The sequence below is a fragment of the Sebastes umbrosus genome, chromosome 20, assembly GCF_015220745.1.
Source record: "Sebastes umbrosus isolate fSebUmb1 chromosome 20, fSebUmb1.pri, whole genome shotgun sequence".
Classification (NCBI taxonomy): Eukaryota; Metazoa; Chordata; class Actinopteri; order Perciformes; family Sebastidae; genus Sebastes; species Sebastes umbrosus.
Window position 1 is genome coordinate 23426596 of NC_051288.1, and position 24132 is coordinate 23450727.

General features: G+C 42.8%; 1 protein-coding gene across 1 annotated transcript in view; it reads right to left on the reverse strand.

The window, feature by feature from the left end:
* The window catches only part of LOC119479425 (ankyrin-3-like), a 116390-nt gene that overhangs the window by 9051 nt on the left and 83207 nt on the right, over window positions 1-24132 (reverse strand). Inside the window, 14 exon segments of the mRNA XM_037755006.1 lie at window positions 4494-4637; window positions 4920-5051; window positions 7317-7391; window positions 10269-10671; window positions 10673-18024; window positions 19275-19356; window positions 19968-19994; window positions 20503-20625; window positions 21924-22049; window positions 22294-22522; window positions 22631-22727; window positions 22816-23023; window positions 23128-23339; window positions 23532-23686. Coding sequence (XP_037610934.1) covers window positions 4494-4637; window positions 4920-5051; window positions 7317-7391; window positions 10269-10671; window positions 10673-18024; window positions 19275-19356; window positions 19968-19994; window positions 20503-20625; window positions 21924-22049; window positions 22294-22522; window positions 22631-22727; window positions 22816-23023; window positions 23128-23339; window positions 23532-23686 — 9365 coding nt within the window.

The window sequence follows — 24132 nt, forward strand, 5'->3', positions numbered from 1 at the left end:
TGGACGGGGGAGACGGGAAGAGAAAGACAGAGGGGAGAGAAGGGACAGCGGGAAGGGAGGGGAAAGAGAAAGAGGTGATATGGCTGGGATGACGGGGAGGAGAGGAAGAGGAGGGAGGAAGAGGAGCGACACGCTGAGGCGTTTGAGGACATGGGGGAAACGTAGAAGACCTAAGAAGCTTTGGAGCTATTACAGTTATCACAGTTCACAAGAGACAAAAAGAAAAACACAGAACTGTAAGATGAAAAGACAAACAGCATATAAAACAGATGAATGCACAGACAGTGAAGTGAACGTGTGATTAATGTTTTAGAAGCTGCAGAAGCAAAGATATTGCACACCAGAGTCACGGGATTGCTTATCTCACGGTTGATAAGCAAGAATAGTGAATAGCAGTAGCATCTTCTCAAGCAGTAGAGTAAAAAATAAGGGGATAAAATTCACATTCTGGCTTTGCCTCGCATGAGAACAGGTTTTGGGATCTAGGAGGTCTAAAGTTTGTTGATTTAATAACTAAGAAGAAGCAGGAGGGGAACTGGGGTTGCTGACAGGCCGGGTCGTAGCCAGGATTTTATAGATACAGAGGTCGTTACACCAAATTTCCCCAGGGCAACCCCACACTCTCCTAAGACATTTTTTGCTAGCCTCCAATTAGCTGCTGTGTCCTAATTGCATACTACATACTAATAATATACAGTATATTTTGTATTGTATATCATGTATTTTGTGCTAGCAGGAAATTATAGCATATGTAATTTATGCATTGGACAGCAGTACAAACTGCGTCTTTTGAATGTCACTGCTGACTAAACTAAAGTAAAATGTCTTCTTAACGACTGAATTGTACATTGATTTTTTTAATTGATTATATGTATATGTGTTTTTGTATGTGTATATTCTGCCTGTGCGTATATGTGTATGTATGTATATATGTATACAGTATATATATGTATATATAAAAAGCTTTTATTTAATTTTTTTACTTGTGTATATTCTTTTTATTTATTTATCTATTTTTTGTATATAATAGGTTTTTCCTGTATCTGTACTGGCTTATTTTATATTAATATTAGGTTTGTTAAGTTTCTTTGTACCGAGAATGTTATTATTGGGGACGTTTGTGAATGTTTGTTCTGTTGTTTCAAAATTAACAAAAAAAACAATAAATATAGTATTGAAAAAAAAATAAAAAAGTCTTCTTAACGATTTTTGTTTTGTTTTGTTTTACAAGATTTTTTTTTTTTATGTATTTAATTTTTTTGCAGCTGTAAGGAGCTGCTATATTTCCTTTGTGCATTGAATTATGGAACAATATTGTACAACGCAACAAGCAGCTACGACATAAAATATCAAGCGTTTTTATCCACTGATTTTTTGTTTTTGTTTACTTAATTTAGTGTGATAAATTGCTATGTCAAAGTAGTGCTACTGGAGCTACTCTTAACACACTACATACTCAAAAAGTAGTATAGAATTCGGACACGAGTCTTAGCTTTCTCTACACTACCAGGGATATAATTCTATTGGAGGAAGACTACATTTTATGGGTTATTTGTTTGTATAATATGTGTGTAATTGTAGGATGTAAACTTCTCCTCAGGTCATAAAAACCCCACATAGATAATATTGACGTGATCTCATCAAAGTCCTGTTGAAAGGGCCATATGGATGGGGACATGCACCTGCTAGTTAGATGTAGATGTTATCCAGTTAGAGCAGAGGCAGGCACTAGGCAGGAGAGGCTTAAGAAGATAGTTGTTAGTGCTAACGGGGGGTACTGTTGTACTTCCAGTCTTACTCTAATCAGCCTGAGCTCAGCGGCGAGGGTAACAAAGCAGAAGCTACGATGGGATCCAGAGTGAAGGGAAAGGGAAGCCGTTGGTGGAAATTAGCTGGTTAGTGTTGCTTAGCGCTGACAGGGGAATCTGCAGAAGGAGTTAGTCGCTCAGAAGCAGAAGAAGAGGAGCGAGGCGTAGGAGTAGGAGGTGAGCAGTCTGCTGGTCTCAAAGCAGGAGAGGAGCGGAGAGGCTGGGAGGCTCGGAGGAACCCAGAAGATGACAGGTACAGTACAGCTAACAGCAGTGACGACAGAAGCATTTATTATACACTGTACACTTTGGAAAAAGGTGTTTCATTTTCAACCCCATCCGTGAGCGTCATCTGGGACAGAGCATCAACGCGTGCTCTGCAGAAAACACTGATGTGTTGAAAAGGCTCCACCCGTTTGGAGAGTGTTAGGGAGTGTATTGTTGTAAGCCAACAACATCAGAGCAGGCAGCAGCCTCTCACACAAAGCCAGAGCCATGCATTTTGTATTTTTAATCTGTTAAATGTTGGTTTCATTTTAAATCATCTTTGCAAAAAGATCCACTGTTAAAGAAATCGTGGCACCGATCTTTGTGTTGAGATGACTTTCAGAAACCTAATTAGACAACGAGGTCCATTTCAGAAGTTTGTCTCAAAGAGTGCCAGACTAACACTGTAGGTAGTGACTGCTGCTAAAGAGAGATGATTTTGATTTGATTTTTTATTTCCTTGTTTCCTTGATTAAAAAAGAAACAACAATGGAAAAATGTTCCATTGTATTCTGGTTGGATAAAATGTCAAGCACACTATTGATGCAGTGGTGGAAAAAGTATAAGCAATACGTTGATATAAACATACTACGTAATGTTAGTTGGTACTCATGCAGCAGGATGGTCCATGTCATTATTATATTGTTATATATTATATTATTTGATTATTACTGGGTCTACTGGTGCATTAGCATGTAAGAAGTACTTCAGTGTTGTAGTTGGTCGAGGTTGAGCTAATTTTAACTACTTTATATACTACTACTGTATAAATAATAATCTGTAAAGTGACTGGTAACTACAGCTGTCAGATAAATGTAGTGGAGTAAAATGTACAATATTTCCCTTCGAAATGTAGCGTAGAAGTATGAACTAATGGGAAATAGAAATACTCAAGTAAAGCACAAGTAACTTAACACCTCAACATCGTACTTAAGTACTGTACTTGAGTATATGTACTCCACAACCACAGTCCCGCATACGAGGCGGTGCGCCGCAACCAGCTCTAGGTCAGCTTGGAAAGGCTCGGGGTGAAGGTGCTTCCCGGGGCCGTGGCCAAAGTGTCACCGGGGCGGACTGTCCTTAGTGCGCCCCAACCGCGCGCGCCGCCTGAGGTGGGACTCCCCGTGGAGTCGGGCGCACCACCAGCCCGTCTCACACACACCGTCGGGGAGGTGGAGCGTGAGCGCGTGCGATAGGACCCGAAAGATGGTGACGAGAGGTTAACGTCACCCTGCCGTAAAGTGGTATCGGTGTCGTTGTATCGGAGCCGTTTTGCGAGTATGAGTACGAGTACATGAGCACAGTATCAGTATCGGTGCATCCCTAATTGTTAGATACCACTCTTACGATTTTTATCCTTTCTTTTCAAACCGTCTATCCTTATTTTGACACTAATGTAAGAGTGCAATGCTAAATTGGTGGAGTATTCCTTTAAGCAATGACAATGAACACACCTGCTGCACATGCTTAATAAAACACCACTTCCTGTGTTGGGCAGGTGGGGTTTGTATATGATGAAATGGCTAATTGCGGTATATTTTATAATCACAAACTGTCAGTAACAAAAAGCAACTTTCTGAAATGTCCCTCGTTGTGTCCGTCAGAATCAGAGAATACTGGCAGCTGCCACATTTAATTTTCATATTAAGGAAGAGAGAGAGAAAGTTAGAAAGAGAGAAAGACTTGCCATGCTGCTTAAAGCAAGCATGCCATTATTATAAATTGGTTGTTATAATTATGTTTCTATGTAATATGTAATAGCATATGGCAGAACTTGACAAAAAGGAGATGTGTGGTGGGTATCAGTTACTTGTAACATACACATAAACATAACTACTGTTAAACCAAATCATGAACCAGCGCCCTAACCCGTCTGACAAATGTGCTTCGTTCATTATCTCATCAACGGGATCATCAACACATTCATCACACGGGACAGAGACACCAGTTCATTAGCGGCTTACATTTGCTTCAGGATCATGCTCTTGAACAGCTTACAAAAACAGTCACACATACTAAGAAATCTCATGCACCCAAAATGGTACAGATTTTTATAGAGAAATATATTAATAATCATCACCCAGAAATCTATCAGTTGCCATTAACGTTCCAATGACTGAGTGCTACAAATTAATAGCCCAGTGTTGGAAAACTAACAAGCTGACTGGGGTGACTGCTCAATAAGGACCACTCTAATGCTATTACTACCTGATGTGAGCTCAATGAACCTGCTGGAGCATTAAGTCATTTTTGGTTAAATTCTCATTAACTTCCATTGATTGGTCAAGCCTGATTGGTTCTGGCATTTGTTTACACAGTCAGGTCTGACTATCTGGCTGAGAGAGGAAGGTGAAGAAGGGTGAAGGGATAGACTGAGAGATAGACTTAAGAGTTCAGCTAGGGTGGGCTACACTTTACCATCGGACTGATCCGGGAATACTGCGTTATCATCGGCAAAGCAGCGTGTGCCTGAAATGTTACCGTAGTCAAATATGGGCCCTTCCAGCAAAGTCACAATATCCAACCGATTGATCTTAGTCAGCACCGCAGTTAAAGCATCCGCTGGAGAGGAGAGAGACAGAGAAATCACATTTACAGTCATGTTGTAATACCACAAAACCATTACAGTGTCAGTTATATTGATTCATTGTTTTCATAAGATAGCAACTGAAGTAATGTATCTCTCCGCTGGGAGAGGAAAACCTGGATATGACCTACAACAGCCGTTAAGAGTGCAGTTAAAGTACCGGATCGATAAGCAGTATCGGTAACAGTAGTAATACCGCTAAAATCTTAACGATACCCATCCCTACATAGGTCACAGTACACACACACGCTACTTACTTGTGGCATTTTTACCGTCCCTGTGCACCCATTTCTTTAGGAGCATGAAGCTCTGTGCTGTCAGGGAATTGGGGTTCTCCACTCTGATAAAGTTGATTTCATCCACAGAGAACTCCATCTCCCTGGCCAGCTCTGTAACGACAACAAACAGCACAAAAACAAAAACACTTTTCAGGAGAAAGACAACCAGAATGATGCATTTATTGCTCAACGTGTTGGCCTTGCATTACAAGTACGAGTCTCATTTCTATAGAGAGGCGATGCCCCGCCCCTTCCAGTGTCCCTCATGGGACCTTATTTCAGAAAAAATATGAACGGTAGTCAACGGCGAGAGACAAATTGATCCCAAATGAATTGAGCCATGAATCACACACATGATGTTTGTCAATTTAAAAGATAATTTTTGTAAGTCAAGAAAGTCTAAGTTTGTTGTTGTGTCATTTAGTTTTGCAAGAAACAGCTCAGTGAACTACATCTCTCGTCTCGCACAATATACGTCACCAACACTAGCTAGCTAACTTAGCTATGTTCCACGCACAGATGTAACGTTATCTTAGCTGATGTGTTTTATTCAGCAACTCCTGATTTGTTTATCAGCCGGGAAGCGAAAGTGTGAATAAATCCCAGTGCGAAAAACACAGACATCGTAGCTTCAGAGAGAGAGACGTCACTTTCATAGTTTTATAGTTTTACAACAAACTGCGACTTTCTTGACTTGCAAAATTAAGTTTTAAATTGACAAATATCATACGTGTATTAATGTTGCAATTCAAAGGGGATCAAAAATGATTTCTTTCTTGCCGTTGACTACCGTACATATTTTTTCCTAAATAAGGTCCCATGTTGGGCCACCGGAAGGAGCGGGACTTCACCACTCTATTAAGGTAATCTATGCTAAAAAATGTCTGCACTGACAATGATGCACTGTGTGATTTATCATCCTTTAAGTGGCATGTTCTGTCTTAGTCAGTGGCTGACAGGATCACAAACAACATCACAATTCAAAAGGAAGTGACAGCACAAAAATGCCTCCACAAATGCAGAAACATTAGAAAACAGTCTATCTGATGACAAGCTGCTGCTGCTGCTGCCTGACACATCGTATGTGGTGTAAACAAATTGCTGCCACAGGGGTTTACACAGATTAACACGTGTAGAAATGCAGAAAAACGGCAAAGATAAGTAGCCAGAAAAGATATATGGAGAACGAGGCATTTTAAATTAGATTTCAGCTATGCAGCAACTATGATTCACCTTCCAGCTCATCGGTTCTCATGTTACAAGCTAACCTTGATTGCTTATGAAACAAGAGGGGATGGACATATTATCTGATGAAAACAAATCTTTATGATTTGTGTCAACACTTATGTTTTCATTAATTTCATCAGTGCTCAGTCGCTAAATAATTATAACTGCCAACGGCTGTGCCAAACACAATCTGAAGCCGATGGAAGGAGTGACACGCTGCTTGTACAGACGAGCATACTGCCTATAAATTTTAAACTATGAGAACATAATGTTCAGCAGATCGTTCGCTGCAGCTCTGCAACAGGAACGCACATTAAATATGGATTAGACTCCACTCTCTCCAGTCACTGCACCGGACAGAAGGCACACGACTATTATATGTACACTCATAATACGCACTACAGATGGACGCCTGTGTACACACGCGATTACTGGTGACGCCCACACACACACACACACACATGCAGGCAGGCGTGGGGCAGTGCTGCAGTGCAGGTGGTCAGGCTCGGACTAAACTGCAGAGGCCACACCCTTATCCCTTCTCTAATACAATATATACATAAAATCATCTTATACACACTCAGATACATGACATGGAAGAATATAAACACATTACTATACAAGCTTTTTGCTATCAAAATGAATAATACATAATTTACTGTATATATTTTCACCCCTCTAACTCCTAATGTGTCTCATCATGAGGTGTGTATGTTTAAAATCTCAAAATACAACTGAAAAAAACAAGTTTTGAGAATTGTCCTACTTTCATGTAGTCTCATATGTGTAGTGACGATGATGTATGTGACTATAAATGCCACTGCAGTACTGCTCAGTTAGGATATTTGTATACTACATATCCACCAGATGGCAACAGACACTGTGAAACTAAAGGTTTGAGAGCTGGGCTCAGGCCAGCTCATTCATATATGTATGTGGGTGTTCTTTAAAATTCACATACTGAATCTCTGATGCAAGACGGGTATCATATCTAATGTTTATCAGTGGATATACTGGATGTTATCATAAGTGCACAAGTCTCTGGTTGGACCTGATTGAGATGAAACAGATTTAACTCCATGTCATATCGATGACCAAAAGATGGTGTTTTTTCATCGCTTCATACTTTTGAGATGTGTGTAGACTTACCAGTCCAGCTGAGTCCGAGGTGGTCGGCTACTATCGCCATGCGGAGGTCTGTTCTCTCACAGGGACTCTGAGGGCCTGTGTCGAGGAAGCAGGGAAGGGCAGGATACAAACAATTAACATGTGATATTATGACAACAAATCCCCAAATTAATTTAATGTGATTCTCAGTAAGAGATGCACAAAATGGCTCTTATAAAATGGCCTCAGAGGGGATCAATGATAAAAGAAATAGATTGGGATTGTGAACTTAAAGTTTGTCTGTTTCAGACATTAATGTGATTTAAACAACACCTACTAAATACCTACTTAATGAGTTTTTGTCTCTTTTTTTTGTTGCCATTTTCTGATGTGATATTCACATTAAACCCCGTACTGTTGGCGACTGAATAAAACATAAAGACTAACTTTAGCTCACCGTCCCAGGTCTCACCTCTGGAAAAAATAAAAACAGTTTTTTTCTGGCCAGACTTTCCTCAATGATTCAGTTTGGATAATGGACGCTCGCTAAAAGAAATAGTTGGACATTTTTGGGAAGTGCACTTCACTTTCTTGCTGAGAATTAGATGAGGAGATCGATACCACTCTCTCACATCTCTGAAGCTGGAGCCAAGAGACAGTTAGCTTAGCCTTAGCCTGGCTAAGCTGGCTCTGTCCAAAGGTAAAAAGAAATCTGCCTACCAGCACCTCTAATGCTCACTAATTAACACGATTTATTTAATTTAATCTATTTAAAGAATTGTGTAAAAACATTGTGGGGGTTATGTGTTGGATAATAAGTGTATTTCCCAAAATGTTGAACTATTCCTTTAGGTTTTAAACGGACTGTCTATAGGGCTATATTCTATTTCTTCTTCTTAATTATAAACCCAGATACGCTCTCTGGATGCGACATAGAGAGTACTGTAATAGCGGAGATTATCATACTATCTTTACTAAACTATCTTTCATACTCTGCCTAAATGCACAGTTCACACTACACGACTTCAGCCCTGATTTTCCACTATTGAATTACTACTTTTAGACTAAAACAGGGGTCTGCAACCTGCAGCTCTTAAGCCCCTCTCCAGTGGCTCCTTGTGGATTTTTAAAAATGGAAATGAATAACTGTTTTTTGTTTACATTTTCATTTTTATTTATCACTGTTGTAGGTCTATGGTACGACGGAGTATTAGGGCCACATTGAGGAAAAAAAATAAAATCGGAGATTTCGAGAATAAGTCATAATATTCCGAGAATAAAGTCATAGGTTTACGAGAAAAAAAGTCGTAATATAAGAATAAAGTCGCAAGTTTAAGAGAAAAAAACGTCGGAATATTCCAAGAATAAAGTCATAATATTATAAAGTAGTAATTTGACGTGTTATTTAATTTTTTTCACGTAAAGATATGACCTTATTCTCGTAATATTACGACTTTTTCTCGTAAAGTTATGACTTTATTCTCGTAATATTACGACTTTATTCTGTAAATCTCCGATTTTTCCCCCCCTCAAAGTAGCCCTAATACTCCGTAGTACATTGTCTCTTTGGCCCTCACTGCATTAGACTTATATACTATATACTTAGACTATAAACTGTGTTACCTTCATCACAATGCTCGAATGTTTTGCGGCTCCAGACAGATTTTTGTTTTTTTTCTTTGCCTAAAATGGCTCTTTTGATAGTAAAGGTTGCTGACCCCTGGACTAACACTATTAAAAGAACATCTGATAATACAAAATAACAATCTAAAGCATTAGGATCTGTGAGGCCAGAAAAGGAAAAACAAAAATCACATTTTCACACTGAAATGTTTGATGTCCAGTAGTATATTAGTATTAGTAGTAAAGAGTTAAAGAGTTTTGTATCACATCACTAACAACAAACGATCTACCGTCAGGCAACATTTCCCACTGATAAAAGCAATTCATGGCTTCAACTTGAAATCAAAAGTAATCCAGCTGTTTTCCACCGTCCCGACTGCACCGACACGCCTCTAGTGCAGCTGGCATTCATCTGATTGTCAAGTCCAGCCGATGAATTGTTTTCGCAGTGTTTTCCAGAGAGCAAAAGTACCACCAAATGATCTCTACAAACCAGGCAAGCAGACCAAAACAAACACAAGGTCATATTTCCTCAAACAATCTTCTTTACATCTAGGGTCTTAATCATGTCGAGGTGGGGGGGAGTGAGTGGTGTGGCGAGGTGTGAGGCTAACTTGATCTGTAGTGTGAAATGAAAGTGAGAATGTGTGTGGTAGCCTGTAAAACCCCACAGTAATAGACGGGAATGCACACTCACTTAACTGAGGCCCTCGAGTGTGCTTACTTGCAAGCCAATACTGACAATAAAAAAGTGTTTACTTGATATTGAAATTGTAGTTTCTGTTGCATCAAAGACATCACTACAGTCTGTTGTAAAGCACTAGTCATGAGGTAATTAATCCCCTGTCATAGCACATATACAGACACCACTTTCCCTAACAGACTTTAAACACCAAACTGTCCTCGACCAAAGAAATTCTTAGTCGACAAACACTCGATACGATTTTATCGACTAATCAATTAGTTGATTTTATCAACAGATCTGTAAAACTGAGTTTCTCCACAAAGAATCAGACAAAAGCACCACTTTAAATCTGGTGTTTACCAGAGAGGTGCTCATAAGTTTCATGGAAATAAGTCATAAAAAATGACTAATAGACTAAAGAAATCTGAGTCAACTAAGATCAAAGTAGTTGACTAATCGACTAAGGGGGCAGCTAGTTGATTCTGTCATCGATTCTCCGTGTCTCAGCCTTTACTTCTTTGCCTAAATCAGACAGCACAGGACACAGATAACACGAATGACAGGAAGAAGAAGAAGAAGAAGTGACAGCTACACTTACGTCACATCACAAAGCACCCACAACAGCTACATGCATCTCAGAGAGAGAGATAAAAGTATACACAAGTGTTTAGAAAGAGTTTACAAACTAGTCTCCGTGACAGTAGCCGTGATTGGTTGATCAACCTGACTCCCTTCCTCCTTCTGCTCTTGCTCCTTCCCTCCAAGTGTCCGCCTACTCTTCCTCCTCCTCATCCTCTCACTGCTGGCCTGCTCAACCTCAGCTCTCACATCTCTAGCAGATGGTGTTGATGATGTGGTGGTGCTGGTGGAGGTGGAGGTAGAGGTGCGTGAAGGGCGGGAACTTCTAGAAGCTCTAGATGTGAAGGAAGTGTTCCTGGTAGTGCTGAGGCTGCAGCTCTCTCCGTCCTCAGTGGGCTGTGTTTTCCCCTCTAACTTTCTCTCAGCCTCCTTGGGAATGGTTTGGTCCAAACGTTTGGCTACCTGGCTATTGACACACCTTGTTTTTTTGGAGACCACTGCACTGTTTTTTTCTCCCCGTCTCATTTGTGCTACTTCTACTTGCATTTTTCCCTAAACTGTATCTATGTTCAGTGCTGGATCTGCCTTTAGTTAGTTGTTTATTACCCCTGGAAGTGCTTCTATCACTAAACACAGATTTAGTTCGAACCTGCTTCTGCTCCTGTGAACAAGAGGAGTATTTCATGGCTTTCATTACTGGGATTCTAGATTTAGGAAATAAATTCTCAAAAGGGTCTAATCTTTCCCTGACATTATCCTTTGCATGTTTCCTTTCTAGGAATTTATCAACATTATCTTTCACTATTGGTTGACTTTGACTGCATAGTTTGCGGCTGGGCGCCCTCACCGGTAACCTGGACTTGCATATCTTGCCTTTGACCTCTTTGGCTGCTGTGTTTGTTATTGCTACATGAGTATAAGCCCTGCCTTCCCTGCTGTTCTCCTCTAGCTGGCTGAAGGACGCTTCTATCCTGCCGACACTCCTGCCGAGAGTGGGTCCCGAAGAGGACAACAAGTTGAATACAGCCTGACTGACGTCTGAATGGGAGTCAGGGATGTTGCCACTGGTATTGCTGCTCCATGCTTGGCGATTGCTAACATGTTGTGCGGATGATGAATCTGTGCTTTGGTAATAAATGGGATTTTCTGAAGTCCAATCCAAATGGTTGGATGCACTTGAAGGTATTCTGTGATTTGAATAATAATCTGTGATGCCTGATATATCAAAATTAGAATAATCTGAGGTTACAGAATAAGAAGTATCTACAGTTGTTCCTGAGGTTATGTCATTAGAGTGATCAAAGATGCCTGGTATTCCACATTTAGAAGTGCTATTTGAAGCATCAGAGGTTTTATCAGATGACAACTTGAATCCTGTTCTAAAAGTGGAGAATTTAGGCTCAGTGTTGGAGTCTCTGCATGTGGTGTAACTGCCAGCCGTATTTGTTATTTCTAGCTGGACAGTAGTAGTCTGAATGGAGACTTGAGGGACTGTTAAGGTATCCGTGGGATCCTGAATATTAAAATGATCCCCGTGTTGTGAGGAGGCATCTACCTCTAAATCCCTGACCCTGTACCTGCCCGCCAAGTGGTAATGCTCACCAATCTGAAAAAACTGCAGCCTCTCCTCCACCATGTCCCTCTTGCTCATGTCAATTGCACCACTGCGTGTCATCTCAAACATCTTCCCTTCATGGAAGGGGAATGGGTTCGGCTCGCTCGTCGGCGTGCTATCGTCCGTTGGTGTTCGGGCTGGGGTAGTGTCTGGTGTTGTGGCCTGAGACTGGTCGTCCACTGCCAGTCCAAAAGGCTTAGGCTCACCATTGCTTTCCCTTGTCCCTCCCATGTCAACGACTTCTTCTTCTCCACCTTTACTGGGCCAGGGGTCAAAGTCCAGCCCCTTAGTGGCAACAGTCTTAAAAGGAGAATTAAACTCCTCTTCTAACTTATAACTAAAGTAAGTGTCTGAAAATCCCTCTTTATCTGACGGTTTTTGTTCCTGACCTTTAACCCCATCTTTACTAACACCATCAGGTGTCTCACCATTTGGGGGGCTATCTTTTTTGAAAGGGTCCTTTTGACATTCCTCCGGGGTTTTCTCCTCTTCAATAACTTCCAGTTTGGTCGGTGGAAAAGAGCGGTCGGTGGACCTAAATGTGTCTGTTGCCCAGACGTCTCTCCGGCTGTCTGGAAGCCCAAACAGCCGTAAATCTGCCTGCTCGCACAGGCCGTCATCTTCATCCTGAAGTTCATATCCATCTAGAGAGTCTATCTCTGTTGCATCTGTGTCATGAGAAAATTCAGCCGTTGTGGCTATTGAACAGTCTGTAATGGACTGGTCATTTCCATTTTGCTCATAATCATATTCCTCTCCTTTGCCATTAGAACCATTGGAGCCATTAGTCCCTCCATTGGTCCCGCCATTGGTCCCACCATTGGTCCCGCCATTGGTCCCGCCATTGGTCCCGCCATTGGTCCCGCCATTAAGTTCTTTGTTGTTTCCATTTTTGTCATGTTTTTTGGCTTTAGATGCCTTTTCCTTCTCCTTCCTCTTCTCCTCCTCCTCGGGAACTTTGAAATTGAATTTCTTACAAGGAATTGTTTGAAAGATTGACTCATCCTCGTCGTCTCCTGTTCTTTCATCATTTGATTGACTGTCATCTTCCTCCTGGGACACCGGGGTAGGGGGTTGGATACGTATAATTGGCTCGGTCAGCAGGTGCTTGTCATGTTCTTCCTGTAAGTTCACCTCCATCATTTCTGTCTCGGCCTCTGAAGAGGCACAGGAACCTTTCCTTTCTGGGTCGGATATTTCTGAATTAGAGTCCAGAGGAGGTGGGGGAGGGAACTCAATATATGCAATACCTTTGTCTTTTGAGACTTCTTGATGCTCCTGCTCGGTCATTTCATCATGTTGGCCATTAGTTGCTGTTTCCTGCTGGTTATCATTAGTTTCTGTTTCTTGCTCATTAGCATTAGCAAGGTCTGCTTGGGTGGTGTGAACACTAGTTTTGCTTTCCGGTAGGACCTCTTTAAAAGAGAAAAAAACTCTGCTTAAGTCATCTTCCTCTGATTCTTCAGATACCTCCATGATGGGGCTGGGTTGTCCTGGCATGAATCCCATAAAGCCATCAGGGGTCCTGGGCAAGAGGTCATAGCTGACCTCCTCAGAGCTGGGGGTTTCTGGCGTAATGGGGCTTTTACCTGAGCTATCTATGAAGGAAACTTGTTCTAGTGTATCATCATCTGGGCTTATGGGGCTGAGTGCTGAGTTTGTTTTCTGCTTGACTGTGTACAGTGTCCCTTTGGCTTCCCTCTCTGCCTGCCTTCCCACCTGAACACTGACATAAACAGGTAAAGTTTTGATGCCCTTGAAGTTCTCTTTGGTTGTTATAGCATCTGGAGGGGTTATGACTTTCTCCAGTGTGTCTCTAGGGCTGGGGAGGTTGTTGGAGTTGGAATCTTTGGGCGCATTATCTAGAATTTCAAAGGTCAGATCTGTTTTTGCCAGGGCTGTCTCAAGGCTCGTCTGTATTTTGCTTTTAGATAATGTAGGTATCTGTGATGGTTTAGTTATTGTCTGTTTCTTTGTGAAGTCATAATCTAAAGTGGAAGATCTTACAGGAATTTGTGATTCTGTCTTTTTTCTGAGGTTTTTGTTTGGTGGTTCTTCTGCGTCTTTTCTTAACGCCTCAGCTATTACTTCTTTGGAAGCACTTTTTGTGACTTGTTGGCTCTTTTTAGCATCACTGTCTTTCTCTAGTAGTTTAGCAGTATCATGAACAACAGGTGCCTGGACTTTCTGACCTTTATTGCTTTCCTTAATTTCCTGAGTAACAGTGGAAGGGATATCTTTCCCTTTGGTAGTTGCTTTTTGACTCTCAGTCTCACTAATTTGTCTTTGCAACGAGGGCTCTGGGATGTTTTTGTTTGGCGACTTGTCTCCTGTATGTTTTGGGGATTTAGATGTTGATGATATCAAAGCAGGTTTAGTGCTGTCGGTGACAGCAGATGTGTCCTTTTCTACATCCTTTTTTAGAGTTACCTTTTGTGACGGTTCAGATACTTTTGGTGTTTTTCCTCCTGTGTAACACTGATAAACAGGAAGTTTGCTCTCCTGTAATTTCTTTATTGAAGGTTTTGGCTGCACTGGAGGAGGAATTTTGGTTGGACTAAACTGCGTTTGTTTCTGAGCCTCAGATTCAAACTTCATCCTTGCAGCGCTGACTTTGGATGTTGATTTTACATGAGAGGGAGAAGAAGGTTCAGATTCACTGGTTTTAGTTTGCTGTTTAATTTTATCCTCACTGCTTTTCTGGGGACTGCTTGGTAAGCTAGAACTTTTCTTTTCAGTTACACTGTCAAACATTTTACCAACAGAAGGCTCCCTGAGTTTGCTTTTACTGAAGCCCTCTTCTGCTTTAGGTTTCTGCTGTGTTTTCTCAGGGGTACTGCAGGCAGAGCTAGGCCAGGACCTGGGTTCCTTTGGCACTCGTTTCACAGGCTTTTTCTCAGGGGACTGCAGCTCATCATTGAGCTTCTCTGTTTTGTCACGGAAGAACTGTGATACCTCACTGAGTTTTTCTTCAGCTTCCTTTACAGATTGATCCACCCTATCCTCGTAAAGGAGCTTATCCCTGCTCCTGTCATGTTTATCCTCTGTAAATCGCATCCAAACAGCATGTTTGGGGCTTCCCTGCTCTGTGGAGTAATGAAGCACTGTCACCTTATCAAACTGAGATGGTTCGTCCCTGTGCACGAATTTACCAGACATAGGGGACCCATCTTTAGATGACTTAGAAACATACTCTCTTTTGGGGCTTCCATGTTGCTGACTCTCAGTGCCACGGCTACCACTCTCCTCAGAAACTAGGTGGCGGTTTCTGTCAGTCACTATTGCCGAGTCCTCTGTGTCAGAGTGAGACAGCGATGACGCGTCAAGTTTCTCTGAGCGGAGCATTTTCTCAGCAAACCTATATGACTCGCCTCTGATTTCAGATAGATCATCATCACAGTATTCTACGGACTGTTGGCTCAATAGTTTCAGGGTTTTATATGAATCGTCTGCTATCAGCTGGGCAGAATTTGGGCGACTGTCCTCCTCCTGTGACACTGGGGTGTTAACGCGAGATGTTTCTAGGAAGGAGGGCAGAGATTCTTCGGCAGTAAGTTCCTCCTCTTCCTGTTGGGCCTCATCGTAATCGGTAAGTTCCCTAATCCCATGGTCCCCTTTGTAGACATAAAGCTCAGGGTGTTTCTTGGTTTCCCTGATGATGACCTCAGTCGGCTCTGCTGTGCTGTGGCCCTTTTCGATATGAACCTCGATTATCCTTTCAACTTTGGGTTTAGATTTAATGTCTCTGTCAAGAAATCTAGGAGTCAGCTCGTCACCTTTGACAGAATCCTGGCTAGCTTTGTGTTCAAAAAGGCCTGCCAGCTCTTTAGATGGGTCCCTACCTGACTGGAAAGCTTTCATGATATCTCTAACTGACATACCTTCCTCTATCATCTCTACGTTGTCGGTCAGTTGGGGCTTGTGATAGACCATTCTAGTTGTAGTAGTAATATGAGTTTCCTCTTTAAGACACACACTCGTGTTCATCATGGAGTCCTCTTCTGGCATTGCCATGGCTTGCATGGAGCTCGATGAAGCTGCATCTGGCTCCATAAAGGGGAGAGCAGATGCAGCCTCGTCCATGAGTAAAGGCTCAAAAGGATCATCGTAGCTCCTAATGTGGACCACTTCAGTCCTGGTCTCAGTGACGCAGGGAGGGATGGGTGAATCTGTGAATAAAGGCTTAGGTCCTGTACTCTCTGCACTCTGAGGAGCAGACGGTGTCTTTTCACTCCTGGTCTCGAACCCGCTGTCGGACAGGGGACTCTTATCCTGTTCATGGGACAGGTCCTCGGGTGACTCCAAAATAGTGTCCGTCCCCTGATAGGATTCAGTAAGTTTGCTCAGGTCCTTCTCTGAGGGAGACCTGAGCATGCCTGAGACCGGTGGAGGCATTTTGAGTTTGTGCTCTTGTATCGACATAGATGGTTTAAGGACACGTTTCTGTTTCTCTTCCCCTTCCCTTTTTGCCTCCTCCTCGTACCTACATTTCAACTCCGCCATTCTGGAGAGAGAGCTAGCGCCAATGTCATTTGTTAAAAAGTCTACTACTTTAGCCAACTCTAAGTCTTTACTTGACATGGACTGCTGCTTGAGCAGGAGTGTGTTTTCATCAAAGAGAGGGTAAAAGTCCGAGTAGGCACTTTGTGCTTCCTCAATCTCATCTTTGGAAAATTCCTCCCATTCATCCTCTGAAGCTCTCTCTCTACCTACCTTACCTTCACTCTTGACATCTTTCTTTAATATCTCGCTGACTTTCACTAAGTCTTCTTTCACTTTCTCCACTAGAGTAAATGGCTCCTCGTCCTCTAACTTGGTCTCTTTAGGAGTGCCAGTGTATGACGTTTGAACAGTTTTAGCTGCTGTCTGTGTGTCTGTCTGCAGGATAGCCGTCATCCTGATCAGATCCTCTTTCATGTCTGCTACATCTTTTAGTATCTCCTGGTTGGAAGTTCCAGTTGGGTGGATGATGGCCGGCGTGATAAACGGAGGGGATTTCAGTTGGGACTTTATTTTTGACGAGGTAACACATGAAGACAAAGAAGAAGACAACGAGGATGAGGCACGAGAGGAATCAGGCAGTGCCATTTTGAGAGACCCTGGCCCTGGTTTGACAGGGGTGTCTGGAATGACGTTGACTAAGGAAAACACAGGAACAGTCATTGTGTTAGAAGAAACTGCCGAGCCGGAGGAGGCAGCTACAGATCTCAGAGAACCGTAAGCGGAGCTTGTTGCTGCAGTCCTACGCGAGGAGGACAGTGATCTAAGAGTGCCATAGCCCGACACAGAATATGAGTCGATAGCTTCATTTATGGCTGCGCTGACGCCGGAGGTCGCTGCCTGGGTGGTGGCCTGAATCCTCTCCTGAAGGCTGCTACTTCTCTCTGAGATTTGGCGAGAAGAAGGGGAGGATGGCGTGGAGGAGGAGGACGGATATTTAACAGGAGAGACTGATCCGTTCATCATGGAGAGTTCTGAGGAAGCAATGGTTGTCTGCCCGGTCGAGGAGAGAGATGAGAGGGACGTCCTCCCTCCTCTGGTTGAGAGTGTTGAATCTACAGAGGTTTTCAAAGAGGACAGGCTGGAGATGCTTTTAACGGGAGAAAGGCTAGGTGCGCCTGCATCTGTCGCAATTGTGGACCCAAGGGCAGTTTTAAAAGGCAGATTAGAACTGTACATGTTGTAAGGTGACTTTGGCGATGCGGGAGCTGATGACCTCTCTGGTACAGAACCATTGGGTATCGAGTGAAGTGGGGAAGTCCTTGATGTGTATGCTGAAGCAAGGCTTTTGATAGATGCTGGATCTGTGGCAGGTTTACACGGGCTTCCAGAGGACACAAGGCTGGCAGACCCCTGGACAGGGTACTGACCCAGCTGGACAACGGTTTTAATGGGTGAAGGCATAGTCCTGTAAGACCTGATGGGGGATGAGGACATTAGTTCGCTAACTGATTTAACTGGGGATGACATGGAAGGTGGTGGTGCTCCCAGGGGGGCTTTGATTGTTGCAGCGCATGCAGGTAACGGGGAGGAAAGGGGCCAGGTAGTTTTCAATGGAGAAGCAGCTGGTGAGCCTGCCGGTGAATCGGTAGAGGTGAGGGAACCCCCCACTCCGACTGGCCTTGTTTGACCAGGGACGGTAATAGGAGCAGTCGACCATGGTGGGTAAGGTCTGGTTGGAAAGACAGGTTTGTGAGGGTAACCAGCAGGCAGTGTTCTTGCTGTTGTGCTTCGTTCAACTGCTGTTTCTTCAGATGAATTTGTAGAAATAAGGATAAAGAAGGAATGGGGAAAATAAAAAAAAAAATATGGAATAGTATAGGTAACAGAAAATTATGTTGGGGAAGGAAAAGGAATAAAAAAAATGTGAAAGAAAAAGAGATCAGAGGAGGAAGAGTTTGTCAGTGACGCAGTCCTGGTATCAAGGAAGAAAAAATAGCAGTTTTATGAAGTGCTAATATTTGAGTATTGATTGAAGATGGAGTTATGAAAAGAAACGGTTGTGTTCCTGTATGATTCAGGATTTGGATATGACTCAAACAGCGACAACAACAGCAACATAATGAATAAACTTAACGAAGCACGTACAGCAGCAAAGTAAAATCCCAAAAGACAATGGAGTAGACTAACAATTGACAACGGAAAAAATGGTAGGACAAATGCACCGGGATTAACACAAAAACAACTTCTCTCTTCGGACTGAAATCAGCGTATGGATTCTGGCTCTAATTTCAATCCGCTTTGTAAAGTGCCTTTTATCTGTTTGGTCCAAAACTTACATAATGACAGATTCCCCAAAGACAATTTAGTCACTACAACAGAGCCAATGGCTGCAGAAGTTTCCATTTTCCTTTCATTATGTAACAAACAAAATATGACAAAATGTGTTTTCCAAAACTGAAGTTTTGGCCCATTTTGTCATGCAAGATCGATAAGAACTGGTGAAAAGCACAAGGTGTGAAAAACTGAAAGTAAACACCTGAAAGAAAAGCCAAACTCAAGACCTCTTACATGCATGTCTGTCCCACAAAAAGCTGCTACATCATCACAAAGCCAAAAAAGGGCTTTAAACTCAGAGGGGACAAATGAAAAAACACATTAAAATTTTGCTTTGACCTTCCTCCCAAAATGTCCATTACATTGTGGTGGTAAATCAAAGAAAAATTTTGATGTTGCTGCATTTGGACTTCTAAAACTCAGCAGTGGAAATCAACCAAACAAACCCAGAAGGTGTACAACTCACAATGTGGGCAAGCACGGCACAAAAACCACTCATTGACCCATGCAAAAATATGTACCATGTCGTAAACAAGCATGTGGACAGTGCATGTCATGTAGGATGAGAAATATGCATTTATTACATTAAGTCACATCTATCTACATATCGATTACGCATTTTACAGGTTAATTAAAGTTGTTAATAAACTATCTTATCCACTTATAAATTGGCATTATTAAATTCATCAAAGGGTTTGTTAGTGAAAATGTCAAAACTCACTCAGTGCAGGCTCGGCCAGATAGCTGTAGCGCTTACGTAAGGCTAGGGATGCAAAGGTATGACGTCGCTCTGGCTTTTCAGTCTGCAACAATAGCAAACAACACAAAAACCTATTAGTTCTAGGTCACCCTACATTGTGTGGTGCTGCCAAATGACCAACATTTGGACATTATAAACGTCAAATTAAAGCAAACCCAATAGTCTGCATTAGTTGGTATTAACATAAAAACAAAGCCCATATTTAACAGTTAAGTAATACAGCGACTAATTTACTGCACTCCAATCCTCTATTTTAATACAACTAACAATAAGTGTAACTATGCCAAGCTAGCCAAATTAGCTTACGTTAGTCATGAGAAGTACAAAGTCTACATTATAAGTACTTAAAAGTGCAAATAATCAGTTTTAAAGTAATGTTACTAACGGTTAAATCTTAACTTAAGGACACTGTAAGTACATCTATACTCCAAAGCCCACTTGTATCACATACTGTAGAGCGGAAGGGATAAAGATTGGACATAAAACAAATCGTTTTTTCCATATCTACAATATATCATGCAGCTAAAGGTTGCTTTGAACAAGGAAAGCTCGTATTGTCCTTGTACAAGCGGAAAGAATAATGCTATGATGAAGCAGGAGCCGCTATAGATCTAGCGCAGACGGCAGCAAATGGTGGGGAGGGTGTGGTTTTACCTCATCCTCGGCATCTGACTCCATTTCCTGGTTCCCAAGATGCATTGCAGAAACAGGGGGGAGTAACATAATGGAAAGCAGGGGGGGAAAAGAAACATCAGGGTGTGAAAAAGGAGTGATTGACAGAAGCTCCAGAAGCCACTTAAGCAAACAAACAGAAACACAGACGAAACAAACACCAAAATAAAAAGTATAAAGCGCCAACACTCAGCAGCAAAAACAGCACATGAACTCAAGCCACAAAAAGCCAGCCTGATAATCAGAAAAAAAAGCCTTTTGCACTAAAAGCCCTCAGCCAAAAGCATGTCATCCAAATCAAAATGAAAACAGCCAATGACAAGAATCCACTGCATAGATAACCGATTTACACAGAGAGAAGCTTTTAAACAGATAAAAGACACAGTTGGCGGCAGTTTGGCCAAAGTCTTTCTCTGTCTTTCATCTATCAGTGTGTTAATTGGGGCCGAAAAGTACCCTAACCACGAGTATGGTTATGGAGGTGAAAACAGAGAATGGTGAGTTCACGCTACCTTACCTTTTTCACTGCAGGAAGTGTGATGTTCAGGTTGCACACGGCGGTCTGTGGAACGCCTTTCATGGTCTTACACTCTTTGAGGAACGTAAGACGGCCGCAGGGCTCCTGGCTGGGATCTCTCACCTAGAGAGAGAACATTGCTTCTTTATGTACCTTGTTCCTTTATAAAGGTAGTAGTTGATGTACTTCAATGTGTACACCATACACATGAGGTTGATTTTTTCCGCATGTGTGCAAATGTGCGTACTTTATGTTAAAGGGACTGTTTGTAACTCTGTAAGCGTATAAATGTAGCGGGTCGGCACACATGCGCGCTCGCATATGCGCGTTCGCGTGTGGCCGCTGTACCCTCCTCCTCTGCCTGCTCGCCTTCACACAGACAGCGCGTGCGTTCTTGTTCAGCTCGCTCCACCTCTAGACGTGAATGTGTGCTCACTCCACACTGCAGAAGAGTTAGTTTAGCTCTGAGAATATCTAGTGAATGCACAGGGGACGTTTGTGCAGAAATAACTGCTGCAGCTCCTCCAGACCAACAGAGGTTTTCCGTGTCTTGTGAAGTGACGGAGCTCTGCAGCGAGTTACGTTGTCTTCTCGTTACTGACCGGGTGCCGGTGTCTCCTCAGGGAGCAGGGAGACACGCTGCAGAGTCCCACTTAGGCAGGAAAAGCCAACACTAGGATCAGATCTAAATCATGTTCATGGAGAGACCTTCGTCTGGTCAGCTAACATTACTGCCAAGCAGGTGAAATATAGAGTGATATTGTGGTTTTAGCTGACGTGTGTCGCCTCACTGTTTTGAGCGATGCTCGTTCAGGTATATTTAGAGCGAACAAGCGCGAGCCCGACGCTGACTTCTGTTGATTTCATGGCCACAGGTGTCGCTGTTAACAAGCATTTCTGAATCTTACAAATAGTCCCTTTAATACGATCATATATTTCAGCACTTGACAGCAGCATAGACTGATGGAAGAGCCATATTTGCATGTAATGTTATACACATGCAACTGTTGCTCTAATTAGTTGTGATAAAGTGGAGCTTGATCTAGTTCACACGCAGCAAGAATAGTTTTCACCAAATGATGCAAGAGTATTGATTATGAAGAACACGAGGTTAATGGGTCAATCAATAACATGACGTTATCTATCAGTGACAAAGGGAACTAGGTCAGACCCGGTGGACTGGGTTCACTGGGTGCTGGGTAACGGTAACAATGATGGGTTAGTACAGAACTTAACAGCAACAACAGTATACCGGCTGCTGCTGCTTTTCTCCAGCATTTTGTCTTGTGCCCTTTTGTACTCGGGAATGACAGCTTTGGTGTAATTTTAGTAACTTTCAACAAGTTTTGTGTCACGTTGATTTATAGATCTTGAGAAGGAGGTTGTTGTACGCAGTGGGGATGATAGAGTGTATGCAGTACCTTGACACAGAAGGGCAAACGGTTCTCCTTGAAGGCGTAGAAGTTAAGAACTAACTGCTGACCACCTTTAGTCAGAGGAGCCACGTTTCCATAGCAGTCCACATAGATGGGCCTGCCCTCCAGAACCTGAGAGAGCACATCACGTCGGTAAGAACAACACATAACAACAACAAAATGTATCACTCTTGTTACAGATTTTTCAAAAGTACTCTTCCAAATCTTTCAACTTCCTTTTGCCCTACATAAATAACTGCTGTGATAACCTATTAATGCCCTAAATGGGGTTTGATGACAAATTTATTTTGGATTATGCTTCAACATCCCTAAATCTCGCCTTCTGACAGGAACAGAATAGAGAATAATGAAATACCTCTATGTCTTTGCTCCTGGCCACCTCCTCGAAGTTCTCCTGCTGCTCCAGGGTCTTATCCACCTTGTCGTCCGTCATACAGAAGCACCTCAGTCTGGACTCCACGGGGTCGTTCGTCTTAGCAAACACCACAAACTTGGCCATGTAGGGCACGCAGATGAGCTCCCTGTACAGCTGCATGGCCAAGCCCACCGTCTCCGGGATCTGGTGGCAGTCTGCTAACCAGAACCTGCACAGACGACAAATAAAATGATCAACATTTCAAGACACAGAGACAAATGCAACAGATTATTCAGGATAACTTCAGTGTAACACATGAGCAGGTGGTGCGTCTCACCTGGCAGAAACATTAGTGGTGAAGGAGACGCAGTCATTGACGAAGGTGAGAGGAGTTGTGCCAGTGATGTCTTCCCACTGTGCTGGGGACGTACCACCTGGTAGATATGTAGGACGTTTAATGTACAGGGAACATATTACAGCGACATATTAAAAGCCCAAGATGCACTAAAGACACACACACACCTGTAATGCTACAGAGGAGGCGGAGACATGGCGTACAGTCTCCTTTGTAGCCATTGGTGAGCCCCTCCCCTGAGAGCGGCGGGACTGGGATTGTCATGGTGATGGGCTTATGGAACTTCCTTCTTCTGGGCTCCACGGTAACGATGGGGCTGAAGGTTGCCCGGTTACCGAGGGTTTTCTTCACATAGTCGTCGGGTACCGGCTGGGCCTGGGAGACAAGAGATCGGTGATGTGTGTTTAATGTGTGTAGGTTTTGTTTTATAGCTTATGCCACTGTGGCCACAAACAAACAACAGACGTCTCTAAACTCACCTGCAGTCCAACTTTGATCTTCTTGGTTAACGCCCCCTCGGGGAAGGAAGCTTGAACCAACGGGACGCTCCGGCTGCACAGAGTCCCGCCCTCTGGTCCCATCTGATTGGTCTCCTGCCTGATTCGAGACACGACAGCAAAGTACTGTGGGAAGTCCTTGGTGATGATGCGGCAGATTCTCTTCCTCTCCAGATCATCAGGGCTGTCCAGTTCTACAGGGAAGGGAAATATATAAATAATAATAATAATGATGTAACCACATATAATTCTACACATAGGGGCTTTAAGAACACTTCCAGGCATGTATCCTTTTAGTTTAAATATACAAACTTGCCTGGGTGCCACAAGACGACGAGGTATTGACCAAATAATTAAAGAAAAAAAAGTCAAAGCGTTTGCTTCACCTTCATCCATCCCACTGAGGAGCTGACTGAGGTCGTCAGTCTTAAAGTCGTACAGATGCTCCTTCCAGGATTCTCCGTTCTCGCTGCGCAGCAGGATCAACTCTCTCTCCTGGCCGCGCATCGAGCCAAAATGAGGGATCTCCACTATCACCGGCCTGGTAATAAGGTACAGGGAGTATGGTTTAATCAATCATATCTTATTCATTTAAGACTGAAATGGCAGGTAACGGGTAAACCAAGAAAATAGAGTTTTAGTTCTTTCTGATGATGTACAGCGTCTCTTTAAGCATAGGCAGGGGGTTAACGCTAGTACAGGTGGCATTCATTCAAATGAAGTGAAATATGAACATTGAAGGACGTTGGTGTCAGAGACATACTGTGCAGGTATGAATGAACTTTGGTTCAGCTGATGACAGCGTTGCTTCGTGATGATAGCCGTCATGGCCGTGCTGCAGTTCGATGGGGTGCATGTCATCGCTTGGCGTGACTCGACTCGACAAGAAACGCATGAAATGGAACGAGGGGAGACGGGAGAAAGCTGCACAGCCCTTATTCAAACAAGGCATGATGGCAACACAAGAGAGGAGGATGAACATAGGCC